Source organism: Gopherus evgoodei, chromosome 5, assembly GCF_007399415.2.
Source record: "Gopherus evgoodei ecotype Sinaloan lineage chromosome 5, rGopEvg1_v1.p, whole genome shotgun sequence".
Lineage (NCBI taxonomy): Eukaryota > Metazoa > Chordata > Testudines > Testudinidae > Gopherus > Gopherus evgoodei.
This window is the reverse complement of record NC_044326.1, coordinates 112,279,885-112,305,580: the sequence shown is the minus strand read 5'-3', so window position 1 is coordinate 112,305,580 and position 25,696 is coordinate 112,279,885. Positions and strand designations below refer to the sequence as shown.

General features: G+C 40.6%; 1 protein-coding gene across 5 annotated transcripts in view; it reads right to left on the bottom strand.

Annotated features, from left to right (window-relative positions):
- Positions 1–5,324: 5,324 nt before the first annotated feature.
- The window catches only part of NPNT (nephronectin), a 79,081-nt gene continuing 58,709 nt past the window's right edge, over positions 5,325–25,696 (bottom strand). For 2 of the 5 annotated variants that reach the window (XM_030564508.1, XM_030564505.1), the window contains 4 exons: positions 13,195–13,290; positions 12,760–12,858; positions 8,691–8,947; positions 5,326–6,973 (listed from right to left, as the gene is read on the bottom strand). In XM_030564508.1, the coding sequence (XP_030420368.1) occupies positions 6,866–6,973; positions 8,691–8,947; positions 12,760–12,858; positions 13,195–13,290 (560 nt within the window). In that variant the 3' untranslated portion in view covers positions 5,326–6,865. Of the gene's footprint in view, positions 6,974–8,690; positions 8,948–12,759; positions 12,859–13,194; positions 13,291–25,696 lie in introns of all 5 variants that reach the window. The other 3 variants (XM_030564504.1, XM_030564506.1, XM_030564507.1) reach the window with 3 other exon arrangements.

Genomic DNA, 25,696 nt, shown 5'->3' with positions numbered 1-25,696 from the left:
GACCTCCTGAGGTCTCTTCCAACCCTAATATTCTATGGAGAGAACTAGGAGAGGACAGAGTCACAGAAGCCAAGGTACACCCAGTTGGCTATAAAAAAGACTGTTTTAAATATAAGGCTGGCCAGTACAGAACATTGCAAGTGTCTAATGAAAACCTAACAGGAAACGGAGGAACACCAAGCTGGAAGGGCAAATCTTGGAACTACAAAGCTCAGCCCCACAATTTTTGTTTAGATGTGGCAGTTAAACTAATGAGAGTCTGGATATTAAATGTGTAATCTGATCTGTGAAATGAATAGGAATAAGAGAGACTGGCTCAAACATAATAGCTATTATACCAAGATTAGGGCATAGGGGATCTCAAAATAAACCACATAATTGGTCTCAATTGGAGAAATTGATGGGGGAATATGCACCTTTCCAAAAACTGGGTTTGAAAATAGGAGTTCTGGAATTCAAGCAAAAGGTCTAGGTACTAGAGACAGTGGATGGGGTAGGCTAGTACTCGGAGATGAAACTGAGAATTATGTCTCTGAAGTGCTTGGCTGACTGGTTTTTGCTCATGTGCTCAGATTGCCAAATGTGTAGGCTTGGAAGAATTAAATATTTATTGACAAATGTCACCATATGCACACAGCCCAACAAAAAGTATTTCATTGAAATTTACAGATGGGTAAAGTAAGAGTGTTGCTTGAGAAGTTACTGGAGTTTGATTTAAGGATTTTTACTTTGTATATTTTGACATGTGATGTTGACAATTCTGTGTGTTAATGGTTAAAGTTTTAACTTTTGTATCTCGACATGTCATCTGACACCCCCGCAATATCCCACAACTTTGATAATTTAAATAGATTAGAAAAAAAAACTTAAACCCATAATTTTGCATATTAAATTTTAAATTGATAAAATTGAAAAATGCTTAAAATAAACATCTATAGTATCAAAATTATTAAAAATAACTTGAATTCTTCCAAGCCTATATATGTTGGAGTCAAGAAGGAATTTTCCCTCAGGTCAGAATGACAGCAAGAACCTGAAGCAAGAACAGGGAATGTTTGCTGAATGTTTGACAAGCAGCAAATAGTAAAAAGTGGAACTATGGTTGCACAAAGTGAACCAGTGGAACTAGTAAATGCTGATATAGAAGGAAACTGTAAGGGGAAAAAGAAATCTGTGTAAGTCCTCAACAGAATGTGGCTTAGCATTTTCAGAGTTCAAAAAGACCTTTGTGACTGCTCCTGGTTTAGCCTACCTGTATTTTGAAGCACTTTTTATACTGGACACAGGTGCTAGTGCTTATGGGGGGAGGAGGGCAGTGTTAACATAAGGACTATCTGAGAAGAAACAATGAGAGCATGGTCCCATCATTAATTTCTCCTCATAACTGAAACAAGCCACAGGGCTCTAAGCTTTGGCTAAGCACTTAAATCAAAAAGGATAACTCTTACAGAAATGGAAATTGTATGTGGTCCATTACAGATCACTTAAGTGACCATGGGAGTGAAGGGTAAGATTATTAAGCAAATAACTTTTCACGACTAATATTTTCTTTGTGGGAGTGGAGCCGCTATGTAATAATGTAAGAATATTGATCTGCTGTAGTAATCTTATGAACACTATATGGGACCTGGTCAGTGAGGTGAAGTTACTATATATTGGGTAATGACTTTCCCAAGTCAATGCATTAATCTAGCTTAATAGGGAGCTGTTGGTAAAACAAGCAGGAAAGCAACACACTGGATCTAGATAGTGGGAGATCCTATCAATAAATCAGAGGGGAGTGCAGTGGGTTGTGAGTTTGCCACCAAGACACTAGAGCAGGGGTAGGCAACCTATATGCCGAAGGTGGCACGCGAACGGATTTTCAGCGGCATTCACACTGCCCAGGTCCTGGCCACCGGTCTGGGGGGCTCTGCATTTTTATTTAATTCTAAATGAAGCTTCTTAAACATTTTAAAAATCTTGTTTACTTTACATACAACAATAGTTAAGTTCTATATTATAGACTTATGGAAAGAGACCTTCTAAAAATGTTAAGGTTTCGTATGCCGGTAATACACTTTAAGTCAGAGTGACTAAATGAAAACTCGGCACAGCACTTCTGAAAGGTTGCCACCCCCTGCCCTAGAGGATTTTGGAGTGCCTATAGGAAGCTTAGACCTACCTACATCTCCATGTGGAAGATGGATTAACATCTGGTAAGACAGATCTTAAAAACAGACTATGCATAATCTCTTTTTGTGAAAGGCTTTTGTTCTAAATACTTTGCTTTAAGACAAGGTGGGTGAGGTAATATATTAGACCAACTTGGTGAAAGACACAAGCTTTTGAGCTACACAGAGCTCTTCTTTGGGGCTATTTGGTTACTGGATACAGACGGTCATTGCTCCCTGAGAGAAGAGAATTGCAGGTATCAAACACAAGTTAGATTTACCGAGGCAATCACGGCTGCAATATAGGGACCTACAGCCCAGTTGGAAAATAGCATGATTCCATCCCAGGTGCTGACCTGAGGCCTGAAAAGGGGGTAGAAGTGCAGTTGGCCTTTAACTGTGATAATGCTATTGCACTATCTCCCCCTAGACTCCATGAAATATATATTCAGAGGACCATGACAGCATGAAGCAGTGTTACAAACAGGGAGAGAGAGTTCTTTAAGTACTTACACACTTTGTAAGGCTGCACCTCCTTGCAGTAACAGCAACTGTTCTGGGGTATGGGCTGTACTTGTATGCTCAGAATTTATTCCAAACCTTGACCCGGACTGAGTTGCATGATCCATAGCCATTTTAGTTTGTCATGCAGACTTCTAACATGTTTGTTTTCCTCTTGCAACTTTTCAGTCTACCCCTGTGCAAATTTAAACAAACCCAAACCTCAGTGGATTTTGACTGTTTATGGTCTGGAAAGACTGCAGTGAAAAGCCTTGTGATTACAATACACAGCTGAACAACAATGTGTAATGGCGAATGTGATTTAATGAGCACAGGAGTTTTATAGTGACTGGTGTCCGATTTTCTTGACTACAGAAATAGTAAATGGAGATTTCTGCTACATATGGTTTTGGTGAAAGCCAGCTGGCCCTCTGTTAACTAAAATTCCCCTCAAATAGCTGAGAAACACAAAAGGAAGATTTGGAACAGTTTGTGTTCAAGTGTAGGGACATTAAGTGATGAAATTAATCAGTCGCAAACATTTCCAAAATGAAAGTCTGTTACATCCTAATTACTTTATAAGCTCCAAGGTCAACTTCATCAGCTTGGCACCATACAGCCTAAAGTATTTAGTCTGCTGCCCCATATAAATTATGATTCATACCTGATGTAAAATTAATGTTAAAAATTAATTTGTAAGAATTATAGCATTCCTGTTGTCCTGATTTGTAGAGGCATTGATTGGAAGTTGCAAGTACTTAGCAACTCTTTAAACACAGTGTCAATTCGGAAACAGTTTACTCTATCAGCTAGTGGCTTGAAGCCAATACGAGTCTTTTCATTGATTTCAGTGCGGTTTGGATGGGGCCAAGATCATTACTATGCAAAAGCATCATAGTTCGGGGGGAACAAGTGGCAGATAGCTACTGGAGGAGTTGGTTTGTGTGATAAGATGCAAAGGTAGATGGAAAAACTATTGTGTTTTCTCCCTCTGAGAGAACATGGAATCTGGGGTAGATTCTGCTGAAGAAATCCCTCTTCTGTGCGTGGATTTAAGGTTTTGTGTTAGAGCTAAATTGAGTCAATCAGCTGTCCAGCATGCCATGATTTAATCACAATTTTCAGTCCCTTTGTCTAGATTTATCTCTTAAGGATCCCCGACTATGGTAACCCCAGAAAGGCTTTGCTTTCAAAAATCCCATCCAAAGTGTCGCAATCAGCATTGGCCCACCTTTGCTCCTATTAAAGCTTTACCAATAGCTAAAACATCTGCACTGGGAACAGACTTAGGGCAACTCAAAGTTTTTTTTTTGAAAATCCCACCTATTGCATTTTTATGTGAGTGGAAATTAAAAACAAAACCAGGTAGCTATCACTTCAGTTGTACTCAGTGCCTATAATTTGCAGAGATACTTTTTATTTTCAGTCAGTTTGGGAGGAAAGTTATAATTTAAGTTTCTCAAGAAATGTTAAGCCAGTTAAGATGATATATCGTACATTTGATAACTGTTTCCATTAGAGTTTAGCGCAATATCTTCTCATTGACACTTAGAATGGATTGTTCAGGAGGATGTTCTTTAGAACCAGCTATGCAGTTATTGAACAATAAAGGAAATGGGTAGCTATAAACAATGGCTTAAGGCTATATTCAGATCTTACATAGTCATCTGCACACCCGAAATTGTGCCTGGAATGTATGGGAAATGGTAGTCTCTACTAGTTAGTTACATCTCCAATTAATGAATTCCATGTGGGCAGACCCCTCTGTCCTTGCTAACTCCCACTCCCACTGGTGACTCTCTGCATGGATTCAGGAGGTGAGCCTGCATAGAGCTCCTTGCAAGATCAGGGACTTTGGCAGGAGGACTAAGAATCATGCAAAAAGGGGAAAAGATGATCCAACAAGTTAAATGTTGTCTCCTCTACTAAAATACTTTTCTTTTTCTTTTTTTTCTTTTTTTTTAACCTTTTGCAGTGGGCTGGTGACAATTCAATAGACTCCATCAATCAAATCAGGCAGAGTAATCTTTAGAGGTGAGTGATGAACTACCAGGGGCAGTCTTTGACTAAGGGTGGTTTGGAAGCTGAGCCATTACATGCTGTACACCAACAAAGTGAAAATGTAGCTGTTTATAGTATTTATTTTGCCTCTTGCTATAAGGCTTTGTTTAACCCATTCAAGCATAGACAGTGGCATAATATTGTTGTATACTGCAATACTGCTGAAAGGTGGGCCATTCACTACTTATGAAATTAATCGAGATCCCAACTCCTCCTATTGATGCATGTTGAAAGGGCAGAAATAATGCAGTAAGCTGTAATATACCATCTGCACTAACAAAACTTCCATATGCCCAGTCCTAACTACAGAATGATTAAAACCTATGTGGGCCTTTCTTCTGTGGATGGACTAGATCCCTATCTTACCAGAACCTCGAAGGGCTGTAACATGATTTGGTAAGACAGGATTAAAACATACTTTGCACTAAGATATGTTTTAACTTTTAGGATGAGCTACTAAATCCAAAAACATGGTAGATTCGCTAAGCCAAGGTATGTCCCAATAAGAGTTTGAAATCAGCATTTGACGTCTTGCAATGTCATCCTTAAGGACAGGGTGTGAAGGACTAGACACAGGTTTTTGTTGAAACCAGAAATAACTTTTATAAGATCATACATAATGATACATTGCTCTTACATCAGTAATTTACATTTAATTATTTTTAAAAGGTCATAAGGCTTTTTGTCATCTGGCTGTACCTTTTTTGTAATTTTAAGGTTGCCTCCCTAGAACAACAATCTATTAGTTTGCTTCTAATATAAATGTGTCAAATTTAAAACTGACCTCAATGCTGATATTAAAGCTTTTTCACTTAAAAAAGTCTAGACAAACTAAGTGGAGAAATTCAACATTTCTCCGTGAAGTTGTACATTTACCACCTCCAAAATGGATGACTAAAAGAAAAAGCCCAATAGTCTGACAAATGCTAATTCCATCTAGAACTAACATTTTAGCTCTAAATGATGTTGTTGTAGTTTTCTGAGCAGTCTACAAGGACCTTGTACAGATGCAAGATTCAATGGTCAGTTATATTTCAATGCATCAGAGCGACTGACTCACTTGTGCTGCTTAGCTGGGTTGTAATAATTACTTTCAGCACAGAGAGTGGCCTATCCTATTGTCAGTTGCAAACCTGCCACTGACTTCAACAAGTTCAAAGGCTACAGAATGCAAAAGCACCTCCTGGGCAGTGCTCAGCATCCTACACTCCCAGAGAGATCAATGGGAGTTGTTAATAGGCAGCATCTTGCTAATCAGCTGGTATAAACTAATTGAGGACTCTGACAACCCATTGAGTTACACACCACTGTACATCAGCTGAGGATCTGGCCCTCTGTTTTCAATCATAAACCTCATGAAAAAAAATCACACTAGTATTTAGGGCCAAAAGATAAATTAGCAGTGTCCTGACATTTTCTATCAGTGGGCACCAGCACAGGGTCAAAGAACACACTGAGCTCATGTACTGTATTTTAGCTTGAAAGCACAGCTGCCATTTACCTTGCAACTGGAATCTAAATATAAGAAACATAAATACATTAGTAACCACACACATTTACACAATAAAGTACTAGCAATATTAAGGGATGCAGCGCCTACTCTACATAACTGCCTTTTGTTAATATAGATACATCAGAATAAATGCTATTTGATATGTCACACGCCCTTCTTTAAAAGTCAATGGCAGTAAAATAGCCAAAGTTCAGGTCCAGGCCTCAGTTAACTTCAAATTATGAAGTCAGACAAATCGCACAGCATATCATTATCATCAGCGTAATGGTAGCACTAAAACACAGAACAATAGTTAATACTACCACAGTGAGCTGGAGATCTCTTCTGATGACATTTAGCCACACTTGGCTCTCCCATCCCCTCTAATACGAGCATCTTTCAGGCATGGTACAAGATACCTTTATCACACACAAAGTATGTGGACAAGGAATAACAGTAAAAACACCCAATATTGGCTTGAAGTTTGCATCCTTACAGACAATTTGCATTATTTTAAGTAGAGTTTCACTGGGATTTGCACAAAGTGGGCTAACGAGGTGATCACTGTCCATATTTTCCACTTTGGCCCACAGGTTTCTTTTAACTTGATAGGAATAGGATTAAAAGGAAAGAGAAATTGTATATATTCTTTGCCAGGCTAGTGGTGTTGCTCATGTTCTTCAGAGCAGCGGCCTTTCCTCAAGCTCACATCATCTAATCCAATATCCCCAGTTCTGCCTTTCCCTTTTTCACCTTTGAAAATAACCTGGGGAAGGAAATAAGACACAGTCAGATGTAAATTGGAAAAAAAAAAAAAAAAAAAAAAGGACTGGCTACCTGTTCTGAAGGGTTCCAGCAAGAGCATGGTCAGTCCCAGCCTCAGTGAACTTAGAGACTTATCCATTACAAATACCAACATCCAGGGATCTCTAGAAGTGTGCTTACTCTGCTGCTGGATGCAGAGTTCAGGTTGGAGGGAGGAATCTGTCTCCGGGGTGGTGATCCCTCTCTTTAGATATATTTAAATCATTCCTCCCAGTAGTCACTTTATCCATTGCTCTAAAGACCCATTTTATTTTTGTAGTATTTTGAACACATTTTCCCTCCCCACATCCACATTGCAAATTGATCAATTTGAACAGTGAATGTATTGTAACCTGACTCTAGAAATAGTATCCCCTATATAACATAACATGTTCGAAGCTTCTGGAGAAATGTGTTAATCTAAACTTTGACTTCCTACAACATGATGTAGCAAATGCTGCGTATCTGCATTTTAAACAGATAACTAAAATACACCTAGTTTGAATGAGGGAGAGCTCAACAGATTTAAAGTAGGATTACTAAGAGAATATAAGATGAGAGGACCATGGCAGAATAATATGCTGTAGACTGTTCCCTAAATCCAAACAGGTACTAAACTCTAGCTGAGCCCATTTTATATTTATTTTAATCCATCTACAATCACTCATATCAGTCACCTGCACTGGTGCGATTAAATCAAAGACTAAACTGTTTTAACATGAGCAAATGTTGTTTTGTCCATGGTCTGAAAATTAAATCAAACATTCCAGCAAGATTCCCTCATTAGATAGGAGAACCTGCATGCTCCCCCCACCCAAAAAAACAACAACCCCGAACAGGATATGAATGCAGTGACCCTGTCAATACTAGAGTTTAGATAAATTCATGTAGGATTTTGCAATACACGAATTTGGATATAACACAGTAAAGCAGTGCTCCAGGGGGGTAGGGGTGGGCTGTGCACTCCAGTGGATCAAAGCAAGTTTCAGTATAATGCGGTAAGATTTTTTTTGCTCCCGAAGACAGTGTTACTTCAAGGTAGAGGTGTACTTTACTACAATCAGACTTTATTACTGATGTAAAAAAAAAAGTCAATACAAAGGAAAGATCTATCATCAATTCTGTAAAATTATGTTTACATTGCCTTTAGGCTTTTCGGATTAACGAGGGAAATTAGAGAAAAGAGACAGCATATATATTGGCTTAAATTTTCAGAAACAACAACATAGTTTTTGATGCCCACTGGAGGCCCCTTAAACAGACCTGATTTTTCAGAAAGCGTTGGAGAGCCTATAGGTGTCTCAAGATGGGCGTCCAAAAACTGGGGTACTGAAAATCATAGCTGATATTTTAAAATCAGCTCTCTCGCAAATGCATCTTGGTGTTTTATATATGGTTTTTCTGTGATAGAGGGGCTGTTTGCTGAGCTATGATGTGGCCTTATTCCAAGAGCCTATAGAGTATTTTTAAAAGACTAAGGAGCAGGTGTTTATAAATCCATCTCTAAATGCTGTCATCCTTGTTCACAAGTTCTAGTGACCTCCTATATTTGTTTAGTTTTCAGTCAAGCAGAGTGTTTTTACATATGACGGAGGAAAAACATGACCTATTCATCTCTTAGGATGCTGATACTAGACCTATACTAAAACACTGAAAACTGTATAGACAGCTATACTTACACTTTTGATGCCTGAGTCCTGCAAAGTTATTTGAGTTTGTCTCCAGCCATGGCCGCCATTTCTTCCCCAAACTGCTGGTCCATGAGCACCATTTTTTCTTAAAAACACTTGGAGCAGACCAGAATGTAGTCCAGATACCTTATGCCTAAAGGACAGACACAAGTCCCCTGAATGAGCTAACTGGCCAAGTGGCAAGACCAGACGTGCCACTTTTCCTTCTTTGCCTTTGGGTTCAGAGATAGTCATATACTGTCCACCTGCAAAAGAAAAGGCAGCTCTTTTTAAATGTTTCCAAGCATGATCAGTACCTTTCAAGTACAAAGACACATGTACTTAATGTGCCATCAGTCTTGCAAATTCCTGTGTCTTAGTGATTTCTAAGTTGTCCTGGAGTTTGAAATCCCTGTTGTAAATGTGTTGCTTCGCTGCATTAGCAGAGATTTAAATTTCCGTTACAAGTCACTGACTCTTCAATAACACTGCTGCATAGGAAACTTCACTCAAAAGCCTTAATGATAAACTAAGCCTCCTAAATATTATTCTAGCTACTAGTTATGAAATGACAAGATTTAGGCACTCACTAATACATATGAATTCTGGACAAACAGTAAAGTTTTTGAAAATTCCCAAATCCTATTTTCAGAGGTGACTTAGGCATTTAGTAGCCCAAGTCTCGTCGTACTCTCCAGTGTGTGTTCTGTTATAATGTTAGATGTTACTGTACATGTGAACATCATTCAAAACCCCATTAATATCCCTCTCTCTTTGGTGAGAGATACCTGCATAAGTGAAAACCAGAGGACTTCATGGCAAGGCAACATTTATAAAAGCCAAAATCAAACATGTAAGCTCAATAAATTCTTCTAGTGACCCTTTTTATGTCAGCTGCTAAAACTAAGATAAACGAGACTTTAGGTCTTCTAAAAATCCCATAACCATACCAAGAGGATTTTTAAAAAAACTTGGAACTCATTAAAGCAGCATTTCGAGGTTGGAATGACACCCAACTCATTTTTTGCAAATCTAAGCTGACTGGAAAAAAAATTACAAAACAATAATATCCAACTGAGAACTCCATGTTCTAACCATAAAACAAAGCCTTGATATCACAGCAGAATGTCAAAAATCAAAATTCACTTTAAAGGTCTTAGTATTAATTACATTATAAAGGTTCCATGAAATCTGAGCTGTTGAAGTCAGTGAGCCTGAAAATACTTTTTCCATATTGCAGAGAGATACAGAATTTACTTAATTATCATAGTTTAATCTTTTACTCTGAGGTTAGTCGCAGTTTTAGTCTAACTAGGTTTGAATTTCATGTTCAATTTGATAGTTATTGTTGCCTAAATGTTTGTTCTAAGCAAAGCTATGATGATTTTAACAAAATAATGTGCCAAGACAAAGCAAACAATTGAATTAAAAGAAAAAAGTCCATAATCTCAGTCTTCAATTCAGCAAAGCATCTGCCTGAATTCCATTGACTTCCATGAGACAATCACATGCTTAAATGCATTGCTGAGTTGGCTCCACAGACAGGAACAGTGTCATGCAGTGCAATCTGCTTAAAAAAATATGCTATGCTTTGTCTACACATTGTTTTTGGAACAGTACAACTAAATTGGTAGAAAAAAATTTTTTAGTTCAGTATGACCCTCTAGCATGGATAACGTTATACCAGGATAAAGGTACTTGTTATACTATAGTACAAACACCTTTAAACTAGAAGAACTGCATCCACTCTAGAGAGCTGCACAGATTTATCTAAATCAGTAGGAAAACATTTAATTAACTTCATAGCAAACATTTAATTAACTTCATAGTGTGTGTGTAGACAAGCCCTACAAGAAAAGACCTTCACCTGTTTTCTACATACAAGGTAAACCTAAAGAAATAGCACAGCACCTTTAAAATGTAGCTTCTGATAAACCACTTTAAAAAAAAACACAAAACCCTAAAGAGCAGGGCTTTGAAAGCCAAGAAACAATTGGCCAGATGCAAAGAATAAATCTGTGAAATGATTGGGGGTTTGTAAGTAGCAGCAGCGTATGGATAAGAAGCTGGGAACATAGAATATAACTGGAAAAAAATGTACAAAAGAGTTCCAGCCAACTAGCCAAGTGATCTTTTTGAAACTGATGCTTTTCAAAACAACCCTGGAGTAAACAAAATTCATTCACTTTATAAAAGTGAGTACACCTAATCAAAAACTCATTGTAGGTCACACTTTGTTCCAGGACACAAGCATCTTAATTTAGCATTACATACAGAACTTATGTCTTTTCTGAGCCTGAGTCACACGAGAAAGGAGTGGTGCTTAGAGGCACTATACCAATACAGCTGGGAGGAGGGAGGATGGAGATCATGCTCCTTACTACACCTGTTGAACAGGTTTAAATCAGTACTGCCCCCAGTGCAGCCTTGGTGTACAAGGATGATGGCCCCAGGGACGGTGCAACCATTTAGGCGGACTAGGCGGTTGCCTAGGGCGCCGAGATTTGAGGGTGCCAAAAAGGGCCCCCCAATATTTTTTTAAATGGTTGAGCAGCCGCTGCTGCTGGGACAGAGAGGGAGTCAGAGCTGCCGGCAGTCCAGGGTGTCCCCTGGGTCAGGGCGCCGCCACAGCTGCCCAGGGGGTCCCCTGGCCCAGGAAAACCCCAGTCTGCCGGCTGCCGCGGAGGCGCACTGACCCTGGGTCAGGGCGCCGCCGCAGCAGCCGGCAGCCCAGGGTGTCCGGAGGGGGTGCCAGGCAGCTCCCGTGGAGCTGCCCCAGTCGTGCCTGCGAATGGTCGGCTGCTCGAGCGACTCTGGTGGACCTCCCGCAGACACCACTGCAGCAGCTCCACCGGAGCCACGGGACCAGCGCGCGGGGCAGCGAAATTGCCATCCGCCTAGGGCACTCAAAACCCTAGCGCCGGTCCTGGATGGCCCTGACCTGACTCCATCAGTGCTGAATACCTTGGTCCTTGTGCTGGAGGAAAGGACTTCCTCCACCCTCCCCGCCCCCACACTGGGGATATGATTTAAGTCATAGTATTTTACAACCGGGAATGCATTACCTTTCAGTGTCTATAATCCGGTCATGTGAGGCATTCTTTCTATGATGTAATCCCATAGGGTCTAACGGAGAGCTAAAGGAGTGTGTCTAATCTCCATCCCTTTGGTAAGAGGGCTGAAGGGGAATGCATGTTTAAAACAGAACTTCACCACAGAGCTCTCAGTACTATGTGGAGACAGATATGGCAGCAAAAACTGACTTGTGTCCAGCCTTGATTTTTTTGTAAACTGAGTATTCTTTTTGTGAAGAGACCAGATTCTCTGAAGTGTATCAGTATGGAATGGTTCACTGCCCTGAGTGAATACCAGCTGGGATCCAGAAAAATGATTTGTGGCCTTTGTTCCATTTAACTCAATATTCCAAGGTCCCTTTTTGCTACCTGAGATGTACACTGTAAATTTTGAAAAATCATATATAGTAAAAATCTACCCTCCTTCTCTTTTTACTAAAACAGTTTTCCTGTGTACATACTTTTGTAATATTTTATATTGGATTTCTGTAAACTACGCTCTGACTTGGGAATGTTAAGGTAGAAAAAAGAACTTTGTATTTAACAGTAGAGCCAGAATTATTTCCAGCTTTGCCCACAATTTTAAAAATATCTTCTCATATCCTTGAACTATAGATTGGAATAAATAAATTGGGCCACATTTCAAGTTCTATTCTTTCCTCCCTTAATTGAATAGGGAAAACACTTCACTGTTCCTTCATAGCCATTCCTATCTAGAAGGTACAGGCTAACAAAGAGCCAGTTCCCCAGTTGAGGTATAGTGGTGTACTTCCATTCAATGTTATCATCAACGCTGAAGTAGCAAATCCCTCACTACATTTAATGGGAGCAGGTCCTAAAACCATTGAGTTGTAGGCCGTTTCTTAACCTACTATCAATTAGCAAAGTTTTGAGAATCTCCTTCTGCTCAGATTAAATGTAATGGGAGCTCTGTCACCAACTTCAAGGGGAGTACGCTTGGGTTCTTAAACTAAAACAGGTGTGACTGGACAAAGTTATTGTACCTGATGGATCTCTAAGTGTTTCCCAGTGCAAATTATCATCTTTATCTTTGATCCATCCACACAGACCACTATCAAAGTTACAGCTGTGCACCAGGATACCTGCAAAGAACAGACCAAACAGACACGTAAGAACAGTCCTTGATCCTTAAGGCTGGTGAACCACTCACCACCTTTGACTGGATAGAATTTACAAGTGCAATATATTGAGCTATACAAAAACAAGCTACAGCAATATTAACAAGTACTAGGCAAACAACAGTATCACTTAATATACTATTTAAAGCACAAACCTGTGTTTAATAAAATCCACATTTGTAAAGGAAGAATGAGAACAATTAGTTGAAGGGACACAGTTAAAAACCAAGAATGTACAAAAACAGCTGATATGCAGGTATCCTGCAAAACTGTATCCTGAATAGTAAACTTTATAAGTACCTGGATCATCATTTGCTTCATCCTCATCTGCACTAATCCCTCTTTCAATTTCAAATATTTCAAACAGATTATTGCTCACTCCAGGCTGTCGTGGTACTGGAAGAGAAAGTAATTTTTAAAGAAATGATTGAGGTAGATAAAAATAGTCAATGACCTACTTACTTATCTTTAATGAAAGGAAGAGAGAGAGCCTCAGGCTTATGCTCTTCTTGATTAATTCAATATATTGAATTACATTTCACATGAAGATTAATAAACTTCCTGCCTCAGTGATTTATGCTGGAACATTTGTCTCTGTAAAAGGTGATTCAAAAAATTCTGAAGGCTCTGCAAACGAAGGGCGTTTAAAAAAAAAGTTCTCCGCAAATACATTTTCAAATAAATAAAACAGTCAAATGTGCTCTCTGCTAAAGCCTGAGCTGCCCCAAGTCAGCATCTCAAAGGATCTGGATTACTAACTTTCTCTGTCAGTAATGGGAATCTGAGGTCACACATGACAGAATCTGCAATACCACCACATGCACCTGACCAGCATTTAGAAACACCACAGTATAACAGATTAGAATAAAACTTGATAATAATCCCTAAATGAAGAAGATCAGGATTATATTTTGGAATAGGTGATACAGTTTACAGTACTGATGCCTGAGGGTCAAACAGTAATCTGAAGAGATAATCGAGCATGCAAAGGAGAAAATGCAAGGTCAGAGGTTTGTTTTAAACTTATTTCAGCTGAGTAATAGTCTATCAAAAAATCCAGGCCTCTGCCTTTGTGCTTTTTGTCCTCCTTTGGCACTGTTGGTTAAATTTATTCTAAAAATATAGCTTAATGTAGCAAAATAATAGAACCCAGGTCTTCCATTTACCAGAACTTTACTTAATACATGTGCTGAGTACTGCTCAAGAAAGAGACATTGAGGGACACTGGACAAATAAGTGACATAGCAGTTTGCTCCCAGTGCCGCTGCCTACACCTCCTCCCACCCATAGCCTCCTCTCCTTTTCCCCAGACTGCACATCATTCTGTTCCAATGCAGGAGACATGGCATTTCCAAAGAACTGTGGATTTGATGTCACAGCCTCTTGATTTGGTGCTTCCCAATCCTGAGAGCTAAGCACTGTGTGCACGTGGGAGGAGAGGGATAAAGCTCCACCCAGGAGCACTAGAACCCCTCTGAACACAGACCCCAATGCTGCTGCCTTGCTGTGTGATCTTGGACAAGTCACTTATCCTCTCCACCCTTTATTTTGCCTACCCCATAAGGATGTTGCAAGGCCTCACTAAAGAATATTAAGTGCCAGACTGTAAGTTCTTTGGGGGCAGGGACTGTCTAGTCTGTGTTTGTACGGTACCTGTCATGGGGCACTAGTTTCTGCTCTATTGTAATACAAATCACAGGCCTCCCAAGCGCCACACATTTCTCTTTAATGTCACACTTGCCTCCGTTTTCTCACACACTGCAAGGCAGCATGAGCCAAAATGTCTCCTGGTCTCATCCTCAGGCACAAGGGAGAGAGAAGGGGGGATAGGCAAGAAGCTCCTTTGCTGCACATGCACTGCTTCTCTCTGCTTCCTTCCTAAGAACTTCCAGCACAGCTGGAGCAAGAGAGAGAGACTGGAGCTCCAGCCTGCATACCTGGCAAGACACATACAATGGTGAGGTAACAACTGGCACTACAGTGTGAATTGTGGGAACTAGGGATATCAGTTCCTGTATTTCCCACTGCTTCTCTCACTTTATGCACATCTCAACCCCTGCCATACTCATTGCCTTCACTACACTGTTTTCCTATCTCCTCCAGTTACCTGACTCTCCGCTGCTCTAGAGCCAAATGCCTCATTGACCTCCCCTCCTCCCCTCGCCTGAAGGACTCAAAAATGGCTGGAAGTATTTTTCTGAAACTTTCCAAAAAATATCTGGGCAGAAAGCATTGATAATTTCAGCCCTAAAGAGATGTGTGTGAGAAAGTTATGAGCAATTTAAAAGGGGAGTTTAGAATGGAAGCTGGAATTCAACCATAATTATAGCTGTCACTATAATACAGGCCCTGTGCCCCAGTTGCTGCACTCAGCTGTATAACTACATAGAAAGGAAATAATCTCTTTGCCTATGAGGGAGCCTTTGGCTATGAAACTTGGAAAAGACAGGACTCCTTGAAATTAAAAAGCCCCTTGAGGGATTCATATTTGCAGAATATGGAATGTCTGCAATGATTGCTTATACTGCCACTTAAATACACTGACTTTGAAATTCCAGCCAGTTCCAGGGACCCTTACTATACTAAAGGTTCTCAGTGCTGCCTTGACTCAAGTTATTCTGTAGCATTCTTCTAACCATATCTGTGTCCCAAATTTAGTTTTCCAGATACAGTACACAAATAGTGTGTCTGAAGGACAGCTGTAAACTGCAGCTAAATAGATTATTGCACCTGTTACAGCTGTCTTGAAAATTCTTCTTCCAGCCACACACCTAGCACATCATTAATGACAGTAGTAATGCATTTCAGATTTACCCTCATATATTAGAGCTCCCTGTAGTGCTTAGAATATTTATGGTTTGAGTTAATTATTCACGCCATCAAAACGTAAAATAAGAACTAGAAGCATGCTTGCAATTCAGTTTTAAAATAAATTCTAAAATGTACCAATAGGCTTTTTTAGATGACTGAAAATAAAGATGAATTTAGTGATTTAAGATTCTGACCAGAAATGAATATGGTTATTTCTATTAAATCACACCCAAACTGAGGAAGAACACACTTATTAGCCAGAGAGTCTTTTTTGCACTGGAAGCAATGTGTAAATAACACTGCTGAAAGTGTACTCTAACTTGTCAAATCCAGGGATTTAATATAAACAGAATCTTAAATCAGGATCAAATAGATTTTATATACACAACTTTGGGAATTTTAACAGAAACAGGTAATAAGAGCTTCACCAAACACAAATATGTGCTTTAAAGGTAACAAATTACATGTTATGAAGAAGATATTTTTAATCCTTATATGCAACATTCATGTATGTTAATAATCAAGCAAGCTCCCGACAGACCAAGACCCACCACCTCAAAGGGTCACTATACCCTGCCATAAAAACAGACATAAAACCTGCAGACATATCTCCACCATTACGATGATTGATCCCAACCCACCTTTCAAGATCCACACATTCTACACATACTGAACACCTCATCTGGTGCACTGAATGGCCCAATAAGAACTGTGTGGGTGAAATGAGACAATCACCACACTCTCGAGTGAACTCACACAGAAAAATGATAAGACAAAAACACCATATCGCTTGTGGGCAAATACTTTTCACAAAACGAGCATGCCATCTGTGACCTCTCAATCCTCATCTTCAAAGGAAACCTGCACAACACCTTCAAAAGATGACCCTGGGAGCATAAATTCATAATTTTGTTAGACACCAAAAATCTTGAACTCAATAAAGACACTGGATTTATGGCTCATTACAAATACCTAGAACCCACTAACCCACGTTTCTCCTATGACTGCAGGGGTGTTAACTGCCCTCTTCACCTTGAATGGTCACTCGGAACATGTTAACTCCTTCTGATAATCAATCTGTTCCACCTCCTATTTAGCTGTGACACTGCCAATACCTTTCCCAAGTCTGAAGAAGAGCTCTGTGTAAGTTCTAAAGCTTGTCTCTCTCACCAACAGAAGTTGGTCCAATAAAAGATAATACCTCACCCACCTTGTCTATTAATCAAACAAAAGATTTAAATAATCTGCAGTAAACTGGATATTTTCCCCTCATATTTTGGTCAGCTTTAAGAACAGCTATTTTTCTTATTATTTTCTTCCATTGTAAACTCTTTAGCATTAGGAATGTCTTTGTCTATTTGTAAAGTACTGTAGGTCATATTATTATACTCTCACTCATGTTGAATAGCACCTACTCCACAAATAGTCCCAATGACTTCAGCATGACCCCGTTTGCAGAGCAAAGTCTAGTGTAAGTAATTAGAATTTGGCCTTTTTATTTATAGCACAATACATCATTTTTAATAATAGTTTTGCTATTTCATTTTTAACATCTGTTTTGCTTATACATTAATTTTCTTTAGCGTTAACATTACAAAAAAAGCCCATATAAAAGCTCTGCATATCCTGAAAATAGTTAATATGTATACTATTGCGTAGTTAGCGTAAGTCTTATATACAAATGGAGAATTATTAACCTGAGCAAGCCAACAAACCAAAATGGAAAAGCTCCAGAAAAGACTCTGAGCCCCAGTTGTACACAAGAACCTACTCCTTCCCCCCAAACCCTATCAAACAAATGGCATTTGCAGCATGCCCGTGTTATTGAGTACAGACTATTTCAGACCAAGGAAGGGAGCAAGTTTCAGAGTCCTGGGGCCCTCACTGAGAATGCCCTGCTCTTCTTTTATGAGGGTGATCCAGCTTGAACTCCTCTTCCTACTGGAGCTGTGGCAGTAAGACACCAGGAAAGAGACAGTCTTTCAGATAGGCAAGGTTAGCAGTAATGCCTACACAAAAGATTTAAGATCCATTTCAGCTAGGTGCTTAAGCACATGCCTAACTTGAAGCATGTGACTAGTGTGGTGGATTTTTGTTGAATCAGGGGCTTACAAATTCTTGAAAATCCTTAATGGGAAATTGACTGCCAATTGATATTAAAAATTCTAATTGCTACACGGGGCATTACAAACAAAAGTGAATCAGTTTGAAAGATACCACAACAATGTTTTTAAATGAAAAAACAGAATAAGTAACTATCAAAGAGAGAGTATTCTGAAAGTCCAATGGCAAAGTATTGTAGAATTAGAGCTAGATGAATAGTGAAAAATAAGTTTTCAAGAAAATGCAATTGAATAAAAACTGCAAATTTGCTTTGGCAACCAGAGACCCATTTTATGTGCTATTCATAGTCAGGAGCTGGTGCCTGGCTTGGGAGTTCATTGGGCTTCACACCAGTGGATGGAGCAGCACTGACACCTTATAAGAGAAATTTTCCATGAGAGTTTCCATATGAGGAGAGATTAAAGAAGACTGAGACTTTTCAGCTTGAAAAAGAGCTGACTAAGGGGGAATATAGTAGAGGTCTATAAAATTATGAATGGTGTGGAGCAAGTGAATACAGAAGTGGTATTTATCCACTTACATAAACGTGGGCCAGGGGTCACACAAATTAATAGGCAGCAGGTTTAAAACAACTATAAGGAAGTACTTCACGAAGTGCACAGTAAACTTGTGGAACTATTGCCAGGGGGATGTTGTGAAGGCCAAAGTATAACTGGGTTCAAAAAAGAATTAGATAAATTCACGCAGAGTAGGTCCATCTATGGCTGTTAGCCAAGATGGTCAGGGACACAACCCCAGCCTCTAATTGCCAAAAGCGGAAGCTGGACGACAGAGGATGGATCACTTGATAAATTGCCCTGCTGTGTTCACTCGCTCTGAAGCATCTGGCACTGGCCATTTTTGGAAGACAGGATATTAGGCTAAATGGACCATTTTGTCTGACCCAGTATGTTCTTATGACCCTGCCATCTTTCCTCTACTAGCCAGAATCCAAGGGAAACTGAATGGCCCTGTAATTTCCCTCTCCTTTCCTAGCACTCTATAAAGAGGGATTTGAGAACACAAGTACGTTGCCCATAAACTTCTAGATCTTATGTAACCAACAATCAGCAGGTACAATTGCGATGGGTCAGTTCAGGGAAACGGTCTCCTTTCAGATACATTTATTATCTTGTTTCTATTCTCTTCCCTGAGCTTGCCCCATCAGCCAATATGATGCAGTGTCACTTCACCCCATGCTATCAGGACCCAGGACCAGTATTGGTGAACTCCCTGTCCTATTCTGATCTACTATAACCATTTAACATAAAGTTCACCCTGTTAGCATTATCTTTTGCAGCTTTTCTTCCATACATCATAACCCCTCCTCTCCCTACCTGAGGGTAGGAGTTTAGGGAGACTGGCCAGCAGTGCATGGCAGTATGACTCTGCAATAGCCATGTTCCCATAGGAGGGAATGGGGAGTATTTTGGCCCCATTCTGATGTCCCTAAATTATGCCCTGAGAGCTGTAGGACATTCTAGCAGATCTCTGTGCCTCCAGAGGTTTGTGCTCGCTGCCTGCTACACGAGACCCTTGTCATTTTGCCTACCCCACTAGCAGAATAAATTGCAGGAAATCTCACGTGGGAGATGATAACCTGTGCAAGGGCCATGAAACTTTCTAGTTTTACAGGACAAAGTGGTCCCCAAGTCACTAGATGAAATTCCACTTCCAGTCCCTGTTTACCATATAGACATGAACATTCATGTATAGCAAGTTTAATATAACTATGTATAATTTAGGGCCCCACACTAAGATTTCTCCAAACGTCTTCCAAAAGACCCCTTCTAATGTTAATTTCACAAACTCTGAGAATGCTTTAAAAATGCCCTTTTCAGTGCTGGATTCTAATGAAAGGAATGTGCACTCATATCCAGCAAACAAGGGAGCTACCATATAAGACACACGAGCCTTAACATGGTCCCTATGTACTCTTCTTTCCTAAGACCACTAAGTATGCTGAGTGGAGATCCGTGGGAGAAAGAATTTGGCACAATTATTTCTTCTGAGCTTTCCAAGCCTTTCGTGTGTACTTTACTTAGCGTATCAGTATAGTTTTCACTTTACTTCAACTGCTTGATAAGACTGTTAAATATAAACTTGACGACTTCTTAGAAGATTCCATGAATTATACACACTGCATGGTATTTCTCAAGGAGGCTGTGTAGTAGAACTACATAGTTGGGTGAGCCAATACACTAATTCTACAGCATTCCTCAAGTGATTGAGTAAAGTTCTTCATAAAGAGATGGGAGAGGGAAGAGATTTTTTTTTACCAGCTACGTAAGACCGATTCTCACGCTGCTTTTTAATCTTGAAAAAGTCTTGTTACTTCTTTCACCTGTTTGCCAATGGCTAAATTTGGGAAGCTGAGGTATAGTGAGTATATTTTGGGGTTATTCATGGTTATGGCCCTCAGTTTTTTGGTGATTCCAATAACAAAAAAGAAACTGAGAACTGAAGCATAGCTTCATATTGTTATTAATAATACTAAAATAATAAAAATAGTAATATAATACAGTTTAAATGTAGCTGATTCCATACTGGAGCAATTATGCATGCAATTCCCTCTTATCAATAAATGTAATTAAGACATAGATAAGAAAGTTCCATTCTTAAAGCAAATTAAACTTGGTTAAACTCTTACTCAAAAAATAAAAAAAATAAAAAAGAGGAATAGTTATGAAGTCTCCAGTGCTCACATATATTAGAAATAGCTAAACTAGAAAACTAAACTGTCAGGGGCTAACTAGGTCATGACCCTTGCCTCGGTTCCTGAACCAGCCGTGAGAGTGCCTTCCTATTTTGCCCCAGGCAGGAAAGGAGTGTGTCTGGAGTTGAGGTGGAGGGGGAGAAGGGGAGAGGTTAGACTGGGGAAAATGTACATCTTACTCCACCACAAGCCACCCTACCTGCCCACGGTATGTTGCCTAAAATTCTGCAACCTGAGGCCCCATTAACTTTTGCGTAGGAAACCCATCCCCCCCTTTTACAGAGGGTTTCCAGTAGCAGCTACTGATAGGTCATAACTGAAAAGCAGCTGTATTGCATATTAGCAAGGACCTGGGGGACACAAAGTTTCTTCATGGACAGATTTGTGCTTCTGTCAGATTTCTTGAGAGCCTGGAAGGTCTGCAGGCTGCGTGGAGAGAGGAACATGATGATTTTGGGAAAACTCTTGCAGTCTCTCCTATTCTTGTGTATCATTATACATAGGAGAGGGCAACATGGCCCTAATCCAAGTAGAGCCCAATTCTGTATTCTTCAGGCAGGCATAATGCCCACTAACTTCTTTAACCTAACCCTTGTTACTTATATTGAAGTGCATTTTTATAAATGTAGAATTGTTCAAGACTTGTCCTATTAAATCTCTTTAAAAATGAAACTGCTTTTCTTTCAGCAAACAGATCTAGAAGATGAACAATGGTTATACAATCAATATGAGACACAAATAAACCATCATAAACAGCAAGCACAAGCTTGAATGAATCAGGTGTGAGCACAAATATTGCATGGAAGAATGTTGGAAGTATGTGATTTACCCTTTACGTAAAGGATTCAGGCTCTATGACTCAGCTCCAGATGCCACATAACAAATGAAACACCTATTTTCATAAAAACATTAAGCCAAACTCATTTTTAAAAGGTATCAGAATATTGGTCCAAACTAATCCAAAATAATGTAACTCCACTGACATCAGTGACTCAGGGTCTACATTCTTTAGCACTGTCTCATTTTGATGGATTCAAGGATTACACAACCATACTTGCTGCACCTTCTAAGGCAGAGGTGAGCAAACTTTTTAGCCTGAAGGCCACATCTGGGTATGGAAATTGTATGGTGAGCTATGAATACTCACAAAATTGGGGTCTGAGGTGCAGGAGGGGGTGCAGGCTCTGGTGTGGGGCCAGAAATGAGTTCAGGATGCAGGAGGGGGCTCCAGGCTGCGGCAGGGAGATTGCGGTGTGGGTTGGGGACGTGAGGACTCCAGCTGGTGGTGCGGGCTCTGGGGTGCAAGAGGGTGGGACCGAGGGGTTTGGCAGTTGGGAGGGGGATCAGGGATGGGGCAGGGACTTGGGGCACTGAGGGGGTCAGGGGCACAGGCTCTGAGTGGTGCTTACCTCAAACAGCTCCCGGAAGCAATGGCATGTCCCCACCCTCTGGCTCCTACATAGGTGGTGTGATCAGGGGACTCTGTGCCCTCCTCCATCCGCAGGTGCTGCCTCCGCAGCTCCCATCAGCCGTGGTTCCCAGCCAATGGGGAGCTGCAGGAGTGGCGCTTGGGGCAGGGGTAGTGTGCAGAGAGCCCTGGCTGCCCCTATCCGTAGGAGCCAGAGAGGGAATATGCTGCTGGTTCTGGGAGCAGTGCGGAGTGGGGCAAGTCCTGGACCCCGCTCCCTGGCAGGAGCTCAAGGGCCGGATTAAAAGGGCCAGATGTGGCCCCTGGGCCATAGTTTGCCCACTCCTGTTCTAAGGCCTTTTCAGTCTTAAGAGCGACCCCAAAAATTCATTAACATAAAACAAGCTTTTTTATAAAAATGGGAATTGAACATGCAAATTTTTTAGGTGGCTTTGAAAATCTCAACCTTAAAGACTAAAATTCTGCTCATTAAGAGCCTTATTCAAAGTCCATTTTAGTCAATGGAAAGATGCCTACACACTCCAATGGACTCTGGATCAGATCCTGAATAGTTGAATATTAACCCCATATTACATTCCAGCAAGTTTTCCTTCACGCTGTGTCAATAACAGGAGAAAATTATCCTTGCTGCTAGATTCCATTGCCTCATCTTCCTAAGTGGTTCAGAAGACAAGAATAGTAAGTCCATGAACAAAACCCAAACTATTGTCTGTTTTGTTTCAGACGGTGAGAAGGTCCATTTTAAGTCCCTTTTAATCCTATAGTAAATACTGGTAAAAGAGTAAAATACCAAAGTAATCTAAAACCTTTCCAAAAAAGGACCACGTTATCTAAATGTCGGTCTAACCTACACCAGTCGGTGTAATCATTAAGCAGACTAATGAAAATTACAGTGGTCCGAATGACAGTGCTAAGCAGCAGATTCAGGGACATTCTGCAGTGGACATTTCAGAGAATTTCACCTAGTGTAGTGGTTCTCAAACTTTTGTACTGGTAACTCTACACATAACAAGCCTTTGGGTGCGACCCCTCCTTATAAATTAAAAACACATTTTTATATATTTAACATCATTATAAATGATGGAGGCAAAGCGGGGTTTGGGGTGAAGGCTGACAACTCAGGACCCCCCCCCATCTAATAACCTCGTGACCCCCAGAGGGGTCCTGAACCCCAGTTTGAGAATCTCTAACCTAGTGTATGAGACAGGAAGCCAGAGAAGCAGAGATGTTGCCGAGAATATATTTAAGAAAAATAAATAAATAGATAAACCCTGAGATGTGTGTTTTCTACAAGAACACCATCATCAGGCATATTGTCTTTGCTGATCTGATCAGTAATATGCTGAGGCACCGTGAATTCATTGCTGGATACAGTCAAATGATGCTGAGGCATCACTCCCCTTCACTATGTGCCCCATATCCTGCCACCTACTGAAGCCCATTCCTCCCATCCAAGTATAATATACCAAAAATGTCACCCACCTATTGATGGTGGTCAACTGAGCTCCCAGAAAGGCCCAACGTTTGCAACACTAAGCTATCATTCCACTGCAGCACTAACTGTTGGAAACAATATGACATTATTCTGAAGAAGTTACTCCCTCAAGGCCTTTATGTAGTGCATGCACAGCTAGAAAGCCAAGTCATAATCGCTCTCTATCAGCAATAGCTACCCAACCCAGGGTGTAAACCAGCCTGAAGGTCCAAATCTGATAGCAGCTTTTAAATTTTAGACAAAGGCAGAACAGGATTGGCCCCCTAGTCTATGCCACAAAGTACCACATTTCACCATTTCCCACTTTTTCTGACTGTCCCACTGCTGTATTATTGCGAGCCCTCAGCCATGCACTGAGGGGACTCTAGTCTAGCAAAGCCAGCACAGTTCCTGGAAATAGTTTACTATGCTCAGTTCAGTCCTGCATCACCGTCAGCGAGGAGGCTGACCTTAGTAGCATCCACCAAATCATCCCCTTCCAGGTGTACAATGATGGTTGCAACATGTGTGTATTGCTGCTGTCGGGTCAGTGAAGCAGGGCATGATCTTTTCCATGCCCCCTCAGGTCCCACCTGGGGATGACAGGGACCTCAGTGCAATTCACACTTCCCTGTTGACATAGCAGCGAGCCAACCACAAAAGGAACAGCTTCTGTTGCCAAACATGGGTATCAATCACTGTCATCCCTAGGACTTAAGCATATGGGGGCTGGGCAAGGTGAATCATGGGTGGCTGACCAGAAAATCTGCTGGAGTGTTAGAATCAGCCTTAGCAGAACATTTTAGGATGTTTATAAGTCTCTGAAAGTTCAATAAACCATCTCAAATGGTATTAGCAATCAAGAGAAACTATAAAGAGCTTATCTGACCATAACTTTTTAGTTAACTTCTCAGCTGATCTTGGAGTTTTGATTGACTGATCGATTAATTTGTTAGTCTAGAAGTAGATTCAGATTTTGATCCACTTTTGGAATGTTGCGTCTCCTTTTGTACAAGAAGGAAATAAATGTCAATATCCACAGCTGTCTCATGCACTCATGTCTCAAAATTCTGGGCAGCTTTGAACCTCTATCTAATCTATGGCATTTCTAACACACCTGTCATCATAATATCTAAGCTCCATGAAACAATTAAAAAATGCATACGCTAAAGGGAAGTATTTGCATAGTCTCTTCCTTGCTCCCAGTATGCTGTATGGATTTTTGTTCAACTGTTCTACATCTTGTCTTGCCTTATCTACTTTCCCCCTCTCTCTCCCATTTGTCCAGCTGTGAGTGAGCCTTGGAGAGGTGTCACTACCAGGGTGGGCCACTTAACAAAGAAGGGCCTGTTGCATTTGAATATGGTCAGGCAGGGCCTGTTGCATCTGAATATGGTCTGATCTGATCTGGTGACACACAGGATTCCACCTGGGTGTGTAACCCAGGGGCAGCTGCCTATTTGGGGAGTACACTTAGAATCAGTGGTTAACTGATTGTAACACTTTCTTTTAGGTGACCCCCCTACAGTGCTCAATCTGCTATATGCTCCACTTTGGCGAATGAACCCATGACAAAATCACAGGAAGGGAGATGGAAGCAAGATACAGGGGATAAGGAGCAGACAGGTTCAGAAAAGGTAGGGGAGGAACAACTTGAGCTCGACTTTGAACTTGGCCTTTGCATTACAAAGGAAGGTGGGAACAAAGCTCTAAAGCTACCCAGTAATTTACAACACCAGCCAGAGATGGGAGCAGAGCAGGGTAGAGCTAGTTAAGTCAGGAAGGATGGCAGCTCCTTTGTACTATGTATAATGCTTCAGCGAAGCTCTTTCCTCTGGTAATCCCTCACAAACAGCTACTCTTCCTGTTTCTCTGACATTCTAACAATACATACATACAGGTACTGTACACTTAGGAAAAATCCTGATGTCCAACAGGCACTTTACTCCTATGGAAGGGAGCTCCAGTGCTGACCTGACTAATCCTAAGGATGATGAGGCTGGTGCAATGGGGCGATGTGATGCACTGCAACCCAGAAAAGGGTGGAGAGCCTATTCATACAAATAGAACACTGGAAAGGGATAGAGGGGGATTTCAACTTTAGGAGGGACAGGGAGAGAATTCAGGGCTGGCAGGGAGGATGGTTTTCACCAACTGTAATTTTTGCACTAAATAGACAAAAAACATCTCTTTACGGTAGGAATCTAACATCTACATAGGAACCATGATTGCAGCCATTATGTACGTTTTCAATCTGGAACAATATTGG